Consider the following 17,795-nt stretch of genomic DNA (forward strand, 5'->3'; position numbering starts at 1 on the left):
ATGAAAGGGAAATCATGTTTGGTAAACCTACTGTGTAAGAAGTTTAACAACACCAGGTTAAAGTCCAACAGGTTTATTTGGTAGCAAAAGCCACACAAGCTTTCGGAGCCCCAAGCCCCTTCTTCAAGGGCTCCCAAGCCCCTTCTTCAGGGACTCACCTGAAGAAGGGGCTTGGGGCTCTGAAAGCTTGTGTGGCTTCTGCTACCAAATAAACCTGTTGAACTTTAACCTGGTGTTGTTAAACTTCTTAGTGTGTTTACCCCAGTCCAACGCCGGCATCCCCACATCAAACCTACTGTGGCCAGTGAGCTGACGAATGGCAGATGGAGTTTAAATTAGATAAATGCGAGGTGATGCACTTTGGTAGATCGAACCAGGGCAGGACTTACTCAGTTAATGATAGGGCGTTGGGGAGAGTTATAGAACAAAGAGATCTAGGGGTACAGGTTCAAGTCATGTTTAGCGCACAGTGCCTTCCCCGGATAATCTGGAAATTCACCTCATGAGGAAATACTTCAATTGCAAACCCGAGTCCGAGCATTCTGGAGGTTGGTTAGCGAACAATTGTTCTACCGTTTTGTGGAGCAAGCCACTGATGGACCAGGCCATTTGTCCCATCAACCTTTGGAGCAAGACGGTAATACAGCAAACTAATGTGTTACCATCCCACCCTCACAACAAGGACTCTAAAGACAATTGATACACAGAAACAAAATAAGTAATTCACTCTTACCAATACCACCACTTTGGCCTGAGGTTGCTGTATGTTAATGAGCTGTACAATAGCCTCGATCCCGCCAACTACTTCCTCAGCTGTGTGTTCGTGATTGTTGGTCCCCACCCAGAGGACAATTACCTACAAACAGTTTGCATTTTTACTCAATCCTAAGCATTTAACTTCACCTTTATTATATAAATAATCACACTAACCAAAAAGTTTAACTGCCCATCCATTAATTCCTTCAATCTAGTAGCAGATACACAGCTTCAGTAATATCATTTCTATGGATCAATACATCTCAAAAGGCACATCGCTTTTCAGCCTTTTGGCTAAGATCAGGGTTAGAGCAAGCTCAAGATGGGGTACAATGCCCTGTCAGCTTGGATCTTGTTTGTCTCCCCTGTGGGCACCATGAATTGGATTCAATTGGATTTTGAATTTAGTTTCAGGAACAAGCAAGGAATGGATTTAGGTTTGCCTGGTCCACTCTGAGCATTGGCTTTGTAACTTTAAGAACGGAGTAAAAAATTTTTTAAACAACTCAAAAGGACAAACGCTTCAATACAAGTCCATGCCTGCGTAGATCATTTTGAATTGTTTGGAAGCATTTCTCTCCCGCTACCTTGGGTTTGATGTTTTCCAGTTCTCCATTCTCCAGCCTCCATAAGACATGTCTTGTGGTGTCTCCTCCAATCCCAAAGTTAAGTGCATGCAGTGGTGAGAACAAGTCCCTCCAGATCTATCCAAACAAACAAAATCACACATGGTTATCCTGCTAGCCTTGCAATCAACCTAAACATCAGATCACTCAGGGATCAGTGCTGGGACCTTTGCTGTTTGTAATATGTATAAATGATTTGGAGGAACGTGTAACTGGTTTGATTAGTAAGTTTGTGGACGACGCAAAGGTTGGTGGAATTGCAGATAGCGATGAGGACCATCAGACGATTATAGATCAGTTGGAGATTTGGACGGAGAGCTGGCAGATGGAGTTTAATCCGGATAAATGTGAGGTAATGCATTTTGGAAGGTCTAATACAGATAGGAAATATACAGTAAATGGCAGAACCCTTAAGAGTACTGATAGGCAGAGGGATGTGTGTGTACACAGGTCACTGAAAGTGGCAACGCAGGTAGAGAAGGTAGTCAAGACGGCATACGGCATGCTTGCCTTCATCAGCCGGGGCATTGAGTTTAAAAATTGGCAAGTCATGTTGAGCTTTATAGAACCTTAGTTAGGCCGCACTTGGAATATAGTGTTCAATTCTGATCGCCACACTACCAGTAGGAGGTGGGAGGCTTTGAAGAGGGTACAGAAAAGATTTACCAGAATGTTGCCTGGTATGGAGGGCATTAGCTATGAGGAGAGGTTGGAGAAACCTGGTTCGTTCTCACTGGAATGACGGAGGTTGAGGGGCGACCTCGTAGAAGTCTACGAGATTATGAGGGGCATGGACAGAGTGGATAGTCAGAGGCTTTTTCTCAGGGTGGAAGAGTCAATTACTAGGGGGCATAGGTTTAAGGTGCGAGGGCAAGGTTTAAAGAAGATGTACGAGACAAATTTTCTACACAGAGGGTGGTGGGTGCCTGGAACTCACTGCCAAGGAAGTAGTGGATGCGGATATGGTAGTGACAAATACATGAATAGGATGGGAATGTAGGGATATGGTTCCCGGAAGGGTAGGGGGTTGTAGTTCAGTCGGGCAGCATGGTCGGAGCAGGTTTGGAGGGCCAAAGGGCCTGTTCCTGCACTGTAATTTTCTTTGTTCTTAGATCATTTGAGTGCAGGTGATTTTAACATGCATATTGATTGGATTAATCAAATTTGCAAGGGTTGCTTCGAAGGAGATTTCAAAGAGTGTACGAGGGATTGCTTGAGAGAGCAATATGTTATGAAGCCAACCAGGAAGCGGGCTATTTTAGATTTAGTAGTATGTAACAAAGAAGGGTTGATAAATAGTCTTGTCCTTCAGGGTCATTTCGGAAAGAGTGATCACAACATGCACGAATTTCAGATTCAGACTGAGCGAGAAGACGGACTGCCATACTAGAGTTTTAGCGTCGGGCAGAGGTAATCATACAGACCTGAGGAAAGAATTGGTCTAAGTAAACAGGGCACAAATAATTGAGGGCAGGACAGTTGAGGAACAATGGCTATACTAGATTGGATTGAATATTGGCTGACTGACAGAAAGCAGAGCATCGGAATAAATGGGTCCTTCTCTGGCTGGCGAACTGTAACTAGCGGGTGCCGCAGGGGTCAGTCCTCGAACCTCAACTATTTGCAATCTTTATAAATGATCTGCAAGCAGGGACAGAGTGCAACATAGCAAAATTTGTAGATGATACTAAAATAGGTGGGAAATCAGACAGTGAAGAGGAGATAAAGATTTTACAGACGGATATAGATGGGCTGGGAGAAAATGCCAAAATTTGACAGATGGAATTTAACCTGGATAAGTGTGAGGCTATCTATTTTGGCTGAAAAAACAGGAAGGCGAATTATTATCTAAATGAAAAGCAGATTCAAAATGCATCTGGGCAGAGGGATCTGGGTGTCTTTGTTCATGGACCGCAGAAAGTCGGTATGCAGGTGCAGCACGTAATAAAAAAGGCAAGTGGGATGTTAGCATTTATTGCAAAAGGACTGGAGTATAAAAGTAGAGAAGTGTTGTTGCAATTGTATAGGGTGTTGGTGAGACCACATCTGGAATATTGTGTCCAGTTTTGGTCTCCTTATTTGAGGAAGGATGTGGTGGCATTGGAGGCAGTTCAGAGGAGGTTCACCAGATTGATTCTGGGGATGAAAGGGTTGACGTATGAAGAGAGATTAAACTGTTGGGGCTTGTACTTGCTGGAGTTTGGAAGGATGACAGTGGATCTAATCGAAGTATATAAAGTACTAAAAGTGATTGATAAAGTAAATGTAGACCAAATGTTTCCCTTTGTGGGGCAATCTCGATCAAGAAGTCACAGGTACAGTTTGAGAGGCGGTAGATTTAAAACTGAGATGAGGAGGAACTACTTTCCGCAGAGGGTGGTGAATTTGTGGAACTCGCTGCCCCATAGCACGGGGGAGTCTGAATCAGTAAATGGTTTCAAGAAGGTGATAGATATATTTCTGATTTTAAAAAAAGGGTTAAAGAGATATGGGAGCAAGTCAGAAAGTGGATTTGAGACCAGGAAGAGATCAGCCATGATCCGATTGAATGGCGGAACAGGCTTGAAGGGCTGAATTGCCTACCTCTGCTGCTCCCATGTTTCTATGCTAAGCTGGACTTGATATGGTGTTTTAAGAATTAAAAAATTGTTCATGGGATGTGGATGTCGCTGGCTGGGCCAGCATTTATTGCCCATCTCTAATTGCCCTTGATCTGAGTGGTTTGCTAGGCCATTTCAGAGGGCATTTGGGAGTCAACCACATTTGGGGCAGGGATAGTTAAACAAATTAAAAAGTGTTCAGTGTTAAAATTATACTAATAGCCACCATCAGATCCATCCTCAAATATTAAGAAGTAAGTTACCCCAAAATAAGAAATCTCTCATTTATGATGGAGATGAGGACAAATTTCTTCTCTCAGAGTGCCGTCAGTGTTGAAATTCTCTCCCCAAGACAGGAGTGGAGGCTGGGTCATTAAATATATTCAAGGCTGAGTAAGAGACAAATTTTTGATTGACAAAGGAGCCAGGCCTACTTCTGCTCCCATTGCCTACGATCTTGTACTTTAACTCTGATGTTATACATGGACGCAAACAGGAACGTTGGAGGTAGCTCAGGAAGGATAGAGATACAAAATACCCCTGTGCTAGATCATTCCTCAGTATCTATGAAGAGGTTTATTTCCTCGTTTAAAAACTGAGCTCAGTCGCCCCCCCCCCTCGTCCCCCCAAAGGTCGGAACATCATTCCTCCTGAACCCATCTGGCACTCTGAGTGACTCTATCAATCCAGTGCAAAACTATTGGCAGCTTTGAACGGTGAGGTGAGGGAGAAAATAGTTTAAGATTGTCCAAACTCAAGGCTCTTGCAATTGCTAAAGAAGAGAGACTTTCATCTAATTAATTGGGGTTGGGTTTTAGTTCAGGAGCTAAAGAACGGGGTTCTAGCCCTGAGTCACTCACTCCAACAACATGCCTTCGACATTGATGGACAGCACAAGGGAGATAGAAGTGGGTAGAATGAACATCGGCTTCAGTATTGCTGAGAAAAGGGACATGCTGTCAAAACATTTCCTCTTACACTCATCATGACAGAATCATGAAACCAAATTTCCAAGGGAACAATAATTTATACCGCACAAGGGTGCCGATGGGTTGGCAAGATGGCGTCACCAGAGTCCATCTGCCAACCAGTCCGCATCCTTTTCTCATGCAGTGTAGATTGTTGTTCCTTTTGAGATTTGGCATTCATCCGAATTGGTTCTGAAGAGCGCAAGACGAAAAGCTTCAGCAGCCTGTTCCTTGCAATACCCAATGCGGCAAGTTCCGTACCATCAAGCGACTACTCAAATGCTAGTTTTGAACAAGATGTGGAATTCAGGTTGTGATGGTTCTCTGTGTAAGAACATAAGAACATAAGAAATAGGAGCAGGAGTAGGCCATCTAGCCCCTCGAGTCTGCCCCGCCATTCAATAAGATCATGGCTGATCTGAAGTGGATCAGTTCCACTTACCCGCCTGATCCCTATAACCCCTCATTCCCTTACCGATCAGGAATCCATCCATCCGTGATTTAAACATATTCAACAAGGTAGCCTCCACCACTTCAGTGGGCAGAGAATTCCAGAGATTCACCACCCTCTGAGAGAAGAAGTTCCTCCTCAACTCTGTCCTAAACTGACCCCCCTTTATTTTGAGGCCGTGCCCTCTAGTTCTAGCTTCCTCTCTAAGTGGAAAGAATCTCTCCACCTCTACCCGTGTACAGCGGGACCTGTACAAGGATCAGCAACAAGCTTTATTCATAGGTCGAGCATATCCTCGAGTCTGATCGTAATGGAACAGGAGTGCTTTGACGGGTGTGCCTACGAGCGGTTATGTTACTGGACCGTTAACTCTCAGGGCGAGGCTCACAATCCAAGAAGAATTCATATGCAATCCCTAATACGGCAGTTTGAGAACTTGAAATGTTTAAAAACAAAGAGTCTGGAAATATGTTACAGTGAAAGTGCCCACGAAGCTGTACAATTGGTGTGAAAACCCAACTGGGTCACCACTGTCATTTTGGGAACATTTTGCCAAGCTCTTCGGTTAGATGCTGACAGACCAGCTGAGTTTCTCTCCTGTCATCTGCTTCAGATTCCAGCACCTGCAGCATTTTGCTCATCCTGCCACCTTTACCGGGCAGTGAGCCCAGTCCCACAACAACGCGGGTAGCCCTTAACCGCCCTCTGGAGTGGTCTAGCAAATCACTCAATTGGACTCCTATCTTCTCCCCGGGGAAACCAAAAAAAAAAATGGGGCCAGCAAACAACAGCCTTGCCAGCCACGCCACAAGCCATGAATTAAACGGAGACAAAAGATAGCAGCATCGCAGGGATTTAATGGGTAGAGGATACTCCAGAGCTCACCTACCTCGTACTGCTGCAGGAGTTGCACCATGGAGTCCCCGACGAAAAGGACATCAGGCTCTTTGTCCTTGCAGTCCAGGACAAATCGGTTGTGCTGCAAGTGTAAAAATCTCATTGAAACCCGCAACTTTCTGCTCAACACAACATCAACACACTTTCAATTAATGCACTGGGCGCGATGGGGCCATCTGCACTTATTTCTCCAAAACCTGACAAGTCATTTCAATCCATGCAAGATCGCAGAATCCCTAGAGTGCAGAAGGAGGCCATTCGGCCCATCGAGTCTGGACCGATCCCACTCAGGACCTATTCCCGTAACCCCACATATTTACCCTGCTCGTCCCCATGGCACTAGGGTCAATTTAGCTTGGCCAATCAACCTGACCCGGCACATCTTTGGACTGTGGGAGGAAACTGAAGCACCCGGGGGAAACCCACGCAGACACGGGGAGAATGTGCAAACTCCACACAGACAGTGACCCGAGGCCGGAATTGAACCCGGGTCCCTGGCGCTATGAGGCAGCAGTGCTGACCACTGTGCCATCATGCCGCCCAGTTATGGAAGCTCTGCCTCATGTGGGGTGCAGTGACTGTGGAGTTGGCTGGCGTTCAGTGGGAACTACTGGCTTTTAGGGAAGGCAAGAGATTTGTACTTTATTACCCCCCTGTATGTTGAGTGTCGGCAAAAGGACGTCCTGGGCTAAATCAACGCAGACAGGTTGAAACAAAGAAGTCTCTTTATCCTGTCAGATCCCATCCTTTCTGTTACAGCCTCTTGTTCTTCCTGAAACCAGCCCATTGTTTTTAATTCGATCAGTAATTATAGGATAGACAAAGAATGGTGAAATACATGCCTACAGCAAGACACAAAGGATTTGGGCAAGAACAGAGAAGGAATAATTGGTGGGACAGATAAATACAGATGCTACATTTAAAGGTAACGTATAATTTTGCACTCTGATATTCAGAGTTGATGCAACTCAAATTATTCAAGGAGGGATATTACTTTGCACAGTTAAAGCTTATAGTTTTCAGAATAGTTTCTCAAACTCCTACAACACTACCTCCTTATAAACCTGTACTTTAATTGACATTAAAATGAGGTTTTATACCACATTTGTACTCAAAGGAAAAATGAATCGAGGCCAACCACATCCACTTCATTCAACACTCTATGATCAAAGGTGAAGGTATAACGCTCTGACTCACTGCTGAGGTAGGTGGGTTTAGCCGAGGCAAGTGGTGGGTTTGAACATTATATCTCAAATGGTGTAGGTTGTGCCTGTGTCAAAGAAGAAGAATTGATTTTCTAGCTGGTGGGGAGTTTGGAGGATCCCACTTCACGATGATTATTGAACACCCGCAGGCTGCAGACTCAATCCCGTCAGGTGATTCAGTCATCGAGCTTTTTGAGGAGTTTCACGCATCAAAACAAAGAATTATTCTCAGAAGATTAAAAACCCTGCTGCAGTAGGAACTACACACACAGCTGGGCTGAGTCACAAACACTTTAAAGTTTATTTATTCGTCTCACAAGTAGGCTTACATTAACACTGCAATGAAGTTACTGTGAAAATCCCCTAGTCGCCACACTCCGACGCCTGTTCGGGTACACTGAGGGAGAATTTAGCACGGCCAATGCACCTAACCAGCACACCTTTTGGACTGTGGGAGGAAACCGGAGCACCCGGAGGAAACCCACACAGACACGGGGAGAACGTGCAGACTCCGTACAGACAGTGGCCCAAGCCGGGAATCGAACCCAGGTCCCTGCCGCTGTGAGGCGGCAGTGCTAAGCGATGTGCCACCATGCCTCCCCTTTATGGAACTTTTTAATTCGAATTGCAGCAGAAACTCTATTCCACCACAGGAATGACACTAATTCAGGAAGAAACTGGATTTATGTAGCACCGTTCACGTCCTTAGGAAGTGCTTTGCAGCCATTGAAGCTCAACCCGTGGCTCCTACGTCTTTGTCTTTTCACAACAAGTATACAAATGGCTTTAATTTTGAACATTCCCACGCCCAATGTTCTGCTAAATGTGGGTCCTTGGGAGAGATTTAAGGGGACTCAAAATTCAAATCTCCAAGCTGCTTTGATCGCACATCTCCAAGGTGACAAAAGGCAGTGCGCAGAGCGAGCGCAGAGCGAGCGCAGAGCGAGAGCACCGCACTGTAGGGAGGAGGAGGGGTTGGAAAAGAGGCGGTCAAAACAGGCTACTCTTGCTGACCTCCAAGCGAGCAGTCTAACCATCAGTCAGACAGAGACCGGAAAGCAAGAGGTGCCTTACCCCGGTGGCTTTCAGAGATTCTCTATTTGTGGTCTGGATACTGAGGGTGGGTTGGGAGGTAAATTTGATGTTGTGAGAAATCGTGCAGAGCGAAGCGTTTGTTGCTGTTAGTGTGTTGCAAACCGACCCAGCTTCATACAAGTACCAGCGAGTCACCGGAGCAGCTGGGCATTCTTACCAGTGATTTCCATCGGCCGTCTCCCTGGACATCCTCTGCGCAGAGTGGAACTGCAGCGGAGTTTAAACCTTCTTGGCTCATCGTTTTCCAGAGGCGGTTTCCAGCACTGAACACCAGGAATAAAGTACGGAGCAGCGGCTCAGATGTGGGAGCAGCGGCTCAGATGTGGGAGCAGCGGCTCAGATGTGGGAGCAGCGGCTCAGATGTGGGAGCAGCGGCTCAGATGTGGGAGCAGCGGCTCAGATGTGGGAGCAGCGGCTCAGATGTGGGAGCAGCGGCTCAGATGTGGGAGCAGCGGCTCAGATGTGGGAGCAGCGGCTCAGATGTGGGAGCAGCGGCTCAGATGTGGGAGCAGCGGCTCAGATGTGGGAGCAGCGGCTCAGATGTGGGAGCAGCGGCTCAGATGTGGGAGCAGCACTCGAAGCCGGTGCGCTGCGTGCTCCTTGGTTAAAAACTGGGTCTAGAGAGGCGAGAAGAAAAGACGACAATAAATAAACCGAGGCAACTTTCCGGCTGCGACATTAAACTAAATGACTTTAGATTATAACCACTGCTCCCATTTTCCTCCAAGGTTTGGTAATGATTCTGCTGTTGCCATTTACACCTCCTCTGAGCAAATCTTTTGTTTCCTTATTGCTCCATTTCCATTACATGTTGTCTTGCAGCATCACCCCTTGTCATTTAATCCCTCCTGCCCTCCACCCCAACACACACCTTTCCTTTTGTTCTTTCCTCACCCTTCCCCTTATCCCCGTCTTTGTATGTGTTCATAAACGGTTAAATCTAGAACAGTTACCTCTAGAACCGCCGCGTCCAGAACTGCTCCCCCGTCTTTGTTTTTTAAGTTTAAAAGTTTATTTATTAATGTCACAAGTAGGCTTGCATTAACACTGCAACGAAGTTACTGTGAAAATCCCCAGGTCGCCACACTCCGGCGCCTGTTCGGGTACACTGAGGGGGAATTTAACATGACCAATCCACCTAACCAGCACGTCTTTTGGAATGTGGGAGGAAACCGGAACACCCGGAGGAAACCCACGCAGACACGGGGAGAGTGTGCAGAACAAAGAACAAAAAACAATACAGCACAGGAACAGGCCCTTCGACCCTCCAAGCCCGTGCCGCTCCCCGGTCCAAACTAGACCATTCTTTTGTATCCCTCCATTCCCACTCCGTTCATATGGCTGTCTAGATAAGTCTTAAACGTTCCCAGTGTGTCCGCCTCCACCACTTTGCCTGGCAGCGCATTCCAGGCCCCTACCACCCTCTGTGTAAAATATGTCCGTCTGATATCTGTGTTAAACCTCCCCCCCTTCACCTTGAACCTATGGCCCCTCGTGAACGTCACCACCGACCTTCCCACTGTTCACCCTATCTATGCCTTTCACAATTCTGAGGAAGGGACTCCGCACAGTCCAAGTCGGGAATTGAACCCGGGTCCCTGGTGCTGAGAGGCAGCAGTGCTAACCACTGTACCACCATGCTGCCCCGTATGTGTTCATAAGTAAGAAGTCTCACAACACCAGGTTGAAGTCCAACAGGTTTATTTGGAATCTCAAACTTTCGGAGCGCTGCTCCTTCATCCTCACCTGATGGAAGTAGCAGCATGCCAAAAGCTTGTGATTCCAAACAAACCTGTTGGACTTTAACCTGGTGTTGTGAGACTTCTTAATGTGCCCACCCCAGTCCAATACCGGCATCTCCACCTTGTGTTCATAGGCTGTTAATTCTAGACCCGCGGCATCCAGAACCGCTGTCCTCTCTCCGTACGCATTCATAAGCTGTTGAATCTGGAACCGCTTCTGAGGAAGGGTCTTCGACTTGAAACGTTAACTCCGTTTCTGTCTCCACAGACGCTGCCCTCTTTTTAGGTCAAACCAAATAAACAAACTCAGATTAAGTCCGGACAAAGTAAAAGGGGCAGCTCCCCAAAAGGAGGTGGGAAACAGCCCGAACAGAAATCAAAGTACAAAGGAAACTTAAAAACATCAAATTAAAATGTGATTGTCAGGGTCAATAATGCACCCCAACCCCTGCGGTGCCCAATGGGCGCGGAAGGCGTCAACTCTGAGTATTTCCAACATGTTGTGTTTTTAAATAAATGAACACCGAATAGTATGGTGGTTAGCAAAGAGAAAGTTAAAACCTCCGCACTCCCAGCCTCACACCCCTGGTAAGAATAACCTCTCGTGGGATTATCTTTCAGCACAGGCCACTCCATTGTGGACAATGGCAGATATTTTCAATTACAACCAGTAATAAAGCTGGTGGTTTGCGGGGACTGTGCGATTCACAAAGTGGACAGTCTCAGCCTAGATTATTCTTTTTAATAAAGTGCGACAGCTCAAGTCTTGGTTGAACCAATGTAAACCAAACAAAGCAGTAGCCCCAGCGACCAAGTTCACCTCATCCTTCCCCAGTGACCACTGATTCCACCTTTTATAAATATCCCTCAAGTAAATTTCAGTTCATTCAAAACTCTTCTGCTGGACCTAATTTGGACCAAGTCCTGTTCACCTCTCGCCCCTGTGCTCGATGGTCTACATTGAGACTCAGTCCAGCAAAGTCTTGATTTTCATAAAACACCAACAGTGCAGGAGGCCACACATTTGGCCCATCCAGTCTGCACCGACTCTCTGACAGAGCATCTAAGCTAGGCCCACTCCCCCACCGTATCCCCGCAACCCCACAAATTTACCTTGGCTAATTATTCTAACCTTGGGACACTAAGGGACAAATTAACTTGGCCAATCCACCTAATCTTTGGACTGTGGGAGGAAACTGGAGCACCCGAAGGAAACCCAGGCAGACATAGGGAGAATGTGCAGACTCCGCACAGACAGTGACCCAAGGCCGGAATCGAACCTGGGTCCCTGGCGCTGTGAGGCAGCAGTGCTAAAACCACTGTGCCATCATTGCACCTTGTGGTCTTGCTCCTCTCTGAACTCTCTGGCAGTCTTACCATCCTCCAAGGTATCCGAGTTCCCCCAATTCTGGCCTCTTGCACATTCCCAACTTTCATTGCTTCATCAGCCTGGGCCGCAAGTTCTGGGACCTCCTTAAAGCTCTCTGCTTCTCTTTGCTCTTAAGGCACCCCTTAAAATCTACCCCATTGACAACACTTTGGGTTACGTGGCTCATGAAACCCTCCTGCAAAGCACCCTGGCATATATCACATAACGTTAAACTTAAGACGTGACTCAGTTCCTCCAGTTGCACGTGAGACAATGGCCATCAAGACTCTGCTACTCTGCCTTCGTCCATCGCAATCTCTTTCACTCCAGCCCAGGGGCTCTCTCATTCTTGGGAGATTTCCATAAATGTAATTTGCCAGGTCTTTCTTTGGACGGCCCTGTCTTCTTCCATCTGGTGGTATCCATTCTGCTGACATGTGCGGGAAGCAAAATACGTGTCCTGCTGGCATCAGCCGTCTCACTGTTACGATAACCTCCAACTAGTCCCTTTGTGGCACTTCCTCATTAGAAATGCTGGTTCTTCATGCGATGCTAAGGATCTTACATAGGCAGCGCTGGTGAAAGACATCCAACTTGCCTAACACCTTTGCTGTTCTCTCTCATGCCTCGCTGGTATAGGTTGCATTTGTTACTACTATGAACATGTACAATCACAGCTTCATGGCTGTGTTGATGGCGTTGGCCCTTAACCTGTGGAAGATGTTGCTTTGCCGATTCCTGTGTGGACATTAACCTCTACATCATCCTCCCTGAAGATGTTGGTAAGTAAAGTGGTAAACATCCTCGATGTTCTGTTGCCCGATGGGGGGGTGGGGGGGGGGGGGGGGGGGGCACTGTTACTGACCAGTGGTCATTGTCTTTGGTCTTCCTGCAGCTGATGCATAGATCAGCCTTGGTGCTGATTAAAGGTGCTATAAAAATAGAAGTCAGCGTTGCTGTTAATCCCAAAGTCAAAGTATTTGTGACATTTTTATTCACCGTACCAGCCGTACTTGCATTTCTGGTGCCTCAGCTAATGCCACCTATTTACATCCATTAGGAACCTGGATATCTGAATCAATTTTCTGAGGGAATTATAAGGTGACTCCCATTCCCTCAACTGGGTGCACTCAATTCATAGAATCATAGAATCCTTCAGTGTAGAAGGAGACCATTCGGCCCATTGAGTCTGCACCAACCACAATCCCACCCAGGCCCTATCCCCATAAATTTATCCTACCTAGTCCCCCTGACACTAAGGGGCAATTTAACCATAGAACCATAGAAAATTACAGCTCAGAAACAGGCCTTTTGGCCCTTCTTGTCTGTGCCGAACCATTTTTTGCCTAGTCCCACTGACCTGCACTTGGACCATATCCCTCCACACCCCTCTCATCCATGAACCCGTCCAAGTTTTTCTTAAATGTTAAAAGTGACCCCGCATTTACCACTTTATCCGGCAGCTCATTCCACACTCCCACCACTCTCTGCCTGAAGAAGCCCCCCTAATATTCCCTTTAAACTTTTCTCCTTTAACCCATGCCCTCTGTTTTTTTTTTCTCCCCGAGCCTCAGTGGAAAATGCCTGCTTGCATTCACTCTATCTATACCCATCAAAATCTTGTACATGCCTGTCAAATCTCCCCTCATTCTTCTCCGCTCCAGGGAATAAAGTCCCAACCTATTCAATCTCTCTCTGTAACTCAGCTTCTCAAGTCCCGGCAACATCCTTGTGAACCTTCTCTGCACTCTTTCAACCTTATTTACATCCTTCCTGTAACGAGGTGATCAAAACTGTACACAATACTCTAAATTCGGCCTCACCAATGCCTTATATAACCTTACCATAACACCCCAACTTTTATACTCGATACTCCGATTTATAAAGGCCAATATACCAAAGGCACTCTTTACGACCCTATCCACCTGTGACAGATTAGCACAGCCAATCCACCTAACCCGCACATCTTTGCAGGAAACCAGAGCACCCGGAGGAAACCCACGCAGACACGGGGAGAACGTGCAAACTCCACACAGACAGTGACCCGAGCCGGGAATCGAACCCGGGTCCCTGGCGCTGTGAGGCAGCAGTGCCAACCACTGTGCCACCCAACTCAACTCCAAGAGGTGGACTGACTGCACTGTACCAGTGATTTGGATTCTCCAGGGCTTATTTTATATTTTATGCAATCCATAACCTAAACATGCATCCAAACCTCGGATCAGAATCATTTATAGAGCAGAGATCTCTGCCTACGCAGCACCAGCTCATAAATACTGCATAAACTAACAATCGATAGCCAAAATAAAATGTATTCCACTGGTGATTTTGAATACTACTATCACAAGAGAACATGCATCATTCAGTAATTTGCTCCCTATATCAATCACAGCAGCAGTTGAGAATGAATTGGGGTGGGAAGGAAAGGAAAGATTCACCCAGTGCTAATCAGAGAGAGAAGGGAATCCCTACAGTGCAGAAGGAGGCCATTTGGCCCATCGAGTCTGCACCGACCACAATCCCACCCAGCCCCTATCCCCATAACCCCAATGGCATTTACCCTGTGAACCCCCTGATACAAAGGGGCAATTTAGCATGGCCAATCCACCTAACCCACACATCTTTGGAGTGTGGGAGGAAACCCATGCAGACACGGGGAGAATGTGCAAACTCTGCACAGATGGTGACCCGAGGCTGGAATTGAACCCGGCCCCTGGCGCTGAGAGGCAACAGTGCTAACCACTGTGCCATCCAGTGACCGAGGCTGGAAAAGGCACACAGGTGGATATGCAGCAAGGAGAACATGGGTGTGATGCACCCAACAGCCAAATAGTCTATCAAGATGCATTGTCGATGGGCAAGCTAGGCTAGTGAGTGGGCCGCATAAGTGGCCCTCCTTCATCTCAGTGGGCCGCAAGATTGAAATCAGGCTTGTTCACTAAGCATGACCCCATGAATAAGATTAAATACATTTAATACACGCTGAATATTTCATAATGAGTTATAGAAAATGCTTAATCATTTATATATTAATAGAACTCTCACCAACTTCAAATGGTAAAAACAAAAGAAATATTTACACTTTGGACACAGAGGGAGCGCACGGCTCTCACAGTCAATGTTGTGAGCGATCAGCACGCACCCCACTTCACTCACCCTTGTTTTACCCACGTATCACTTCAGTTAAGCTGGCAGGAAAAAAACAGAGATCAGTAGAATGTGGCAAACCCGCACATGGGCAACGGTGAACAAAATGTCTCGTGGGGCCTCACTCAGAACCCGGAAGGGCCACACGTGGCCCCCAGGCTACAGGTTGCCCACCATTCATGTAGACTCTCAGGTTAAGAATGGAGACTTGGGGAAATTGTGGTGATGGGCCAGCATTTGTGGAACTGTGTCCTTGTGCATTCTCCTTTGCTGTCGGTTCTTTTTGGGGGGGTGGAGGGGGGGTGGAAAAGAGTGGGGGAGCGTGTCGATGGGAATTATCTTTGGTTCAGAATCTCATACCACTCCAATGTGCAGCAAGCCCTTACTTGATCTTAAACCCACCTCAGAATGCAGATCAAACAATGGCTTAGGTTAATAAACTAGATTTATTTAAACAGTGAGGGAGTGTCACCATTAACAGTGACATACTGGAGACTTGCGCTCTCCCCTCTTGGGGCAGAATATTGTGGCTCGAGTCCTACTCCAGAGACTGGAGCACAAGTTGGAGGCTAACACTCCAGTGTAGGGCTGCAGGAGGACTGCACAGTCAGAGGTGCTACCTTTGGGATGAGACATTAAACCGAGGTCTGATCAGCAATCTCAGAGGAAGGGGAGAGGCGTTCGCCCAGAGAAACCTAGACTAAATATATTCCTTGATCAATATCAGTGAAGAAGTTTATCTGGATATCATATGGCTGTTCATGGAAGCTTGCTGTGCACAAATTGGCCTAGAATACAACAGCGATTATTCTTCAAAAAATATATATATTGGCTGTTAATTCCTTTGGGATGTCCCACAGTCATGAAGAATATATAGATGAAAAGGTTGTCTTTCTACCTTCTAGGTAAAGAATGGTTAAGGTTGTAAAGTGATAAACAGTTGCTGCCCCCATCAATGAGAACTCTTTTCATCGAGTCTACATACCCGTTATTGCTTCACATTTAACCACAATATCTGCCATTCTGCTAACCTATCCCATTCTTCCTGCAACCAATTACAGATCGTCAGTACATTCAAACATCTCATCAAATGTCTTCGGCCAATCATTTAGTTGCAGAATTGCCAAAAGACCATCATTGGAAATGTCCAGCTTGGCAGGGGATCCTCTCCGGTGCCTTGTTATCTGACTCCGGCTACCCGCCTATCCTTTCTCCTTGTACTTTTACCGATCAAAAGGAGGACACTAGGGAAGCTCAAGGAGATTCACTGTCCTTGGCACTCGCTCTCAGTCAAAGCCTCAGATTTTTCTGCAAGAAATCCCTCGGGTCCGCGATCAATTCCTGCCATGGAAAAGTCAAGGTGCGATAAAAGGGAAAAGTAAAAGCGAGGGACACAGAAGCCAAGGGAAGAGAGGGGGTGAAATAACTAAAAGAATACAGCTGGAGAGAAAATGTGGCTGGAGAGCGTGGGAGGAGAGAAAAAAATGGAGCAAAATAAAGAGGGTGAAACCAGTCAGGAAAATATAAACCGGGAAGACACACCTCCCCCCCCCCCCCCCCCCCCCCCATGCATGTCATCTTTGGTTGCGCGGGTGATATGTCTGGCCAGTCAAATTCAGGCACTTTGTCATTCTGATGCACTGCATGGAAAAGCCAACACACCAGAAATAAAAGACAGACAGAGGATATAAGTCAGGTATAGGAGACTTGCTGAAGCACTGCAGCAGGGGTCCAGAGGCAGTGCACACATTATACAGCCAGACGCCAAGCTGTCTTGGTCATTAGGTCAGAGTAGCAAGCCCGCTGCCACATCTTCACCACACTTGGCTAAACGCACAATTTACAAGACACCAACAGGGCAGATCAAACCACGGCTTGGAGGTAGACCAGTGACTGCTAGCACCACGGCACGACTGCAAAATCCTTCACCAGGCCTGCTGCCAAAGCAGTTAACACAGCAATTCCTTTGCTTCTACTGCCTGTCAGTGAATTAGTCTTTGACGCTTTTTAAAAAAAAACCAGAATTGTTGTTAAGACACCTAGCTGCCATTTTATACTTTTCACTATTTTAACAACTCAAAATTCTGTCTGAGTAATGCAGTGTACAAACCCAAAAATATCTATCCTGCTGCACTCAAAACATTCCATGTCTGTCTCCATTATTGACTATTGTAGCAATTCTGACAAGCCAGAACAACGTTGTGTTGACACTAAGCTTCTACATAGTTCTGGAATCCATACCGACTCACACTTGCTCCAATAAGATTTAAGAACAGTTATGATGGCACAGTTGCTGCTTATAAAAGGATTCGGCTATCTGTGCTGAGAAATAAAATACTCCCATTTTTAGGTACCTGGACTCCCAGGTCAGCTACAGCACTGTCAGAAACAGAATAATTGCCCCATGGATTCAGGGGAGACCATTTAGGACGGAGATGAGGAGACATTTCTTCACCCAAAGAGTGGTAAGCCTGTGGAATTCATTACCATAGGAAGTAGTTGATGCCAAAACATTGAATGTATTCAAGAGGCGGCTGGATATAGCACTTGGGGCGAATGGGATCAAAGGTTATGGGGAGAAAGCAGGATTAGGCTATTGAGTTGGATGATTAGCTATGATTGTGATGAATGGCAGAGCAGGGTCGAAGGGCCAAATGGCCTCCTGCTGCTCCTATCTTCTATGTAATAATGTGTTTGCTCAGGACAGAGTCTTGCACTGCTCCTGTGCGATCTTTCCTATTTGTGGCCTCTGGGGGAGATTTCCAAATTTGGGCTGAGTTTTGTCCTGTGGGTTCGTGATTTCCAGAATCAAATCACGGGATCAAATCCCGACAATGCAGAAGAAGCTATTTAGCCCATCGCGCCGGCACCCACTTTCCGACAGAGTATCATTCCCAGGCCCCCTCACACTATCCCTGTAACCCGCACGCATTTAGCAT

At 46.5% G+C, this 17,795-nt stretch overlaps 2 protein-coding genes across 4 annotated transcripts in view; both read right to left on the minus strand.

Moving 5' to 3' along the window:
- Nucleotides 1-17,795, minus strand: part of LOC144479936 (transgelin-like) — a 533,241-nt gene that overhangs the window by 210,753 nt on the left and 304,693 nt on the right. The window lies entirely within an intron of this gene.
- The window catches only part of LOC144479932 (platelet-activating factor acetylhydrolase IB subunit alpha2-like), a 37,321-nt gene that overhangs the window by 8,279 nt on the left and 11,247 nt on the right, over nt 1-17,795 (minus strand). Inside the window, exons 2-6 of one of the 3 annotated variants that reach the window (XM_078199006.1) lie at nt 9,174-9,215; nt 8,756-8,933; nt 6,291-6,380; nt 1,344-1,460; nt 734-856 (exon numbers count right to left, since the gene is read on the minus strand). In XM_078199006.1, coding sequence (XP_078055132.1) covers nt 734-856; nt 1,344-1,460; nt 6,291-6,380; nt 8,756-8,836 — 411 coding nt within the window. In that variant the 5' untranslated portion in view covers nt 8,837-8,933; nt 9,174-9,215. Of the gene's footprint in view, nt 1-733; nt 857-1,343; nt 1,461-6,290; nt 6,381-8,755; nt 9,216-17,795 lie in introns of all 3 variants that reach the window. The other 2 variants (XM_078199004.1, XM_078199005.1) reach the window with 2 other exon arrangements.

The sequence above is a fragment of the Mustelus asterias genome, chromosome 27 (assembly GCF_964213995.1).
Source record: "Mustelus asterias chromosome 27, sMusAst1.hap1.1, whole genome shotgun sequence".
Classification (NCBI taxonomy): Eukaryota; Metazoa; Chordata; class Chondrichthyes; order Carcharhiniformes; family Triakidae; genus Mustelus; species Mustelus asterias.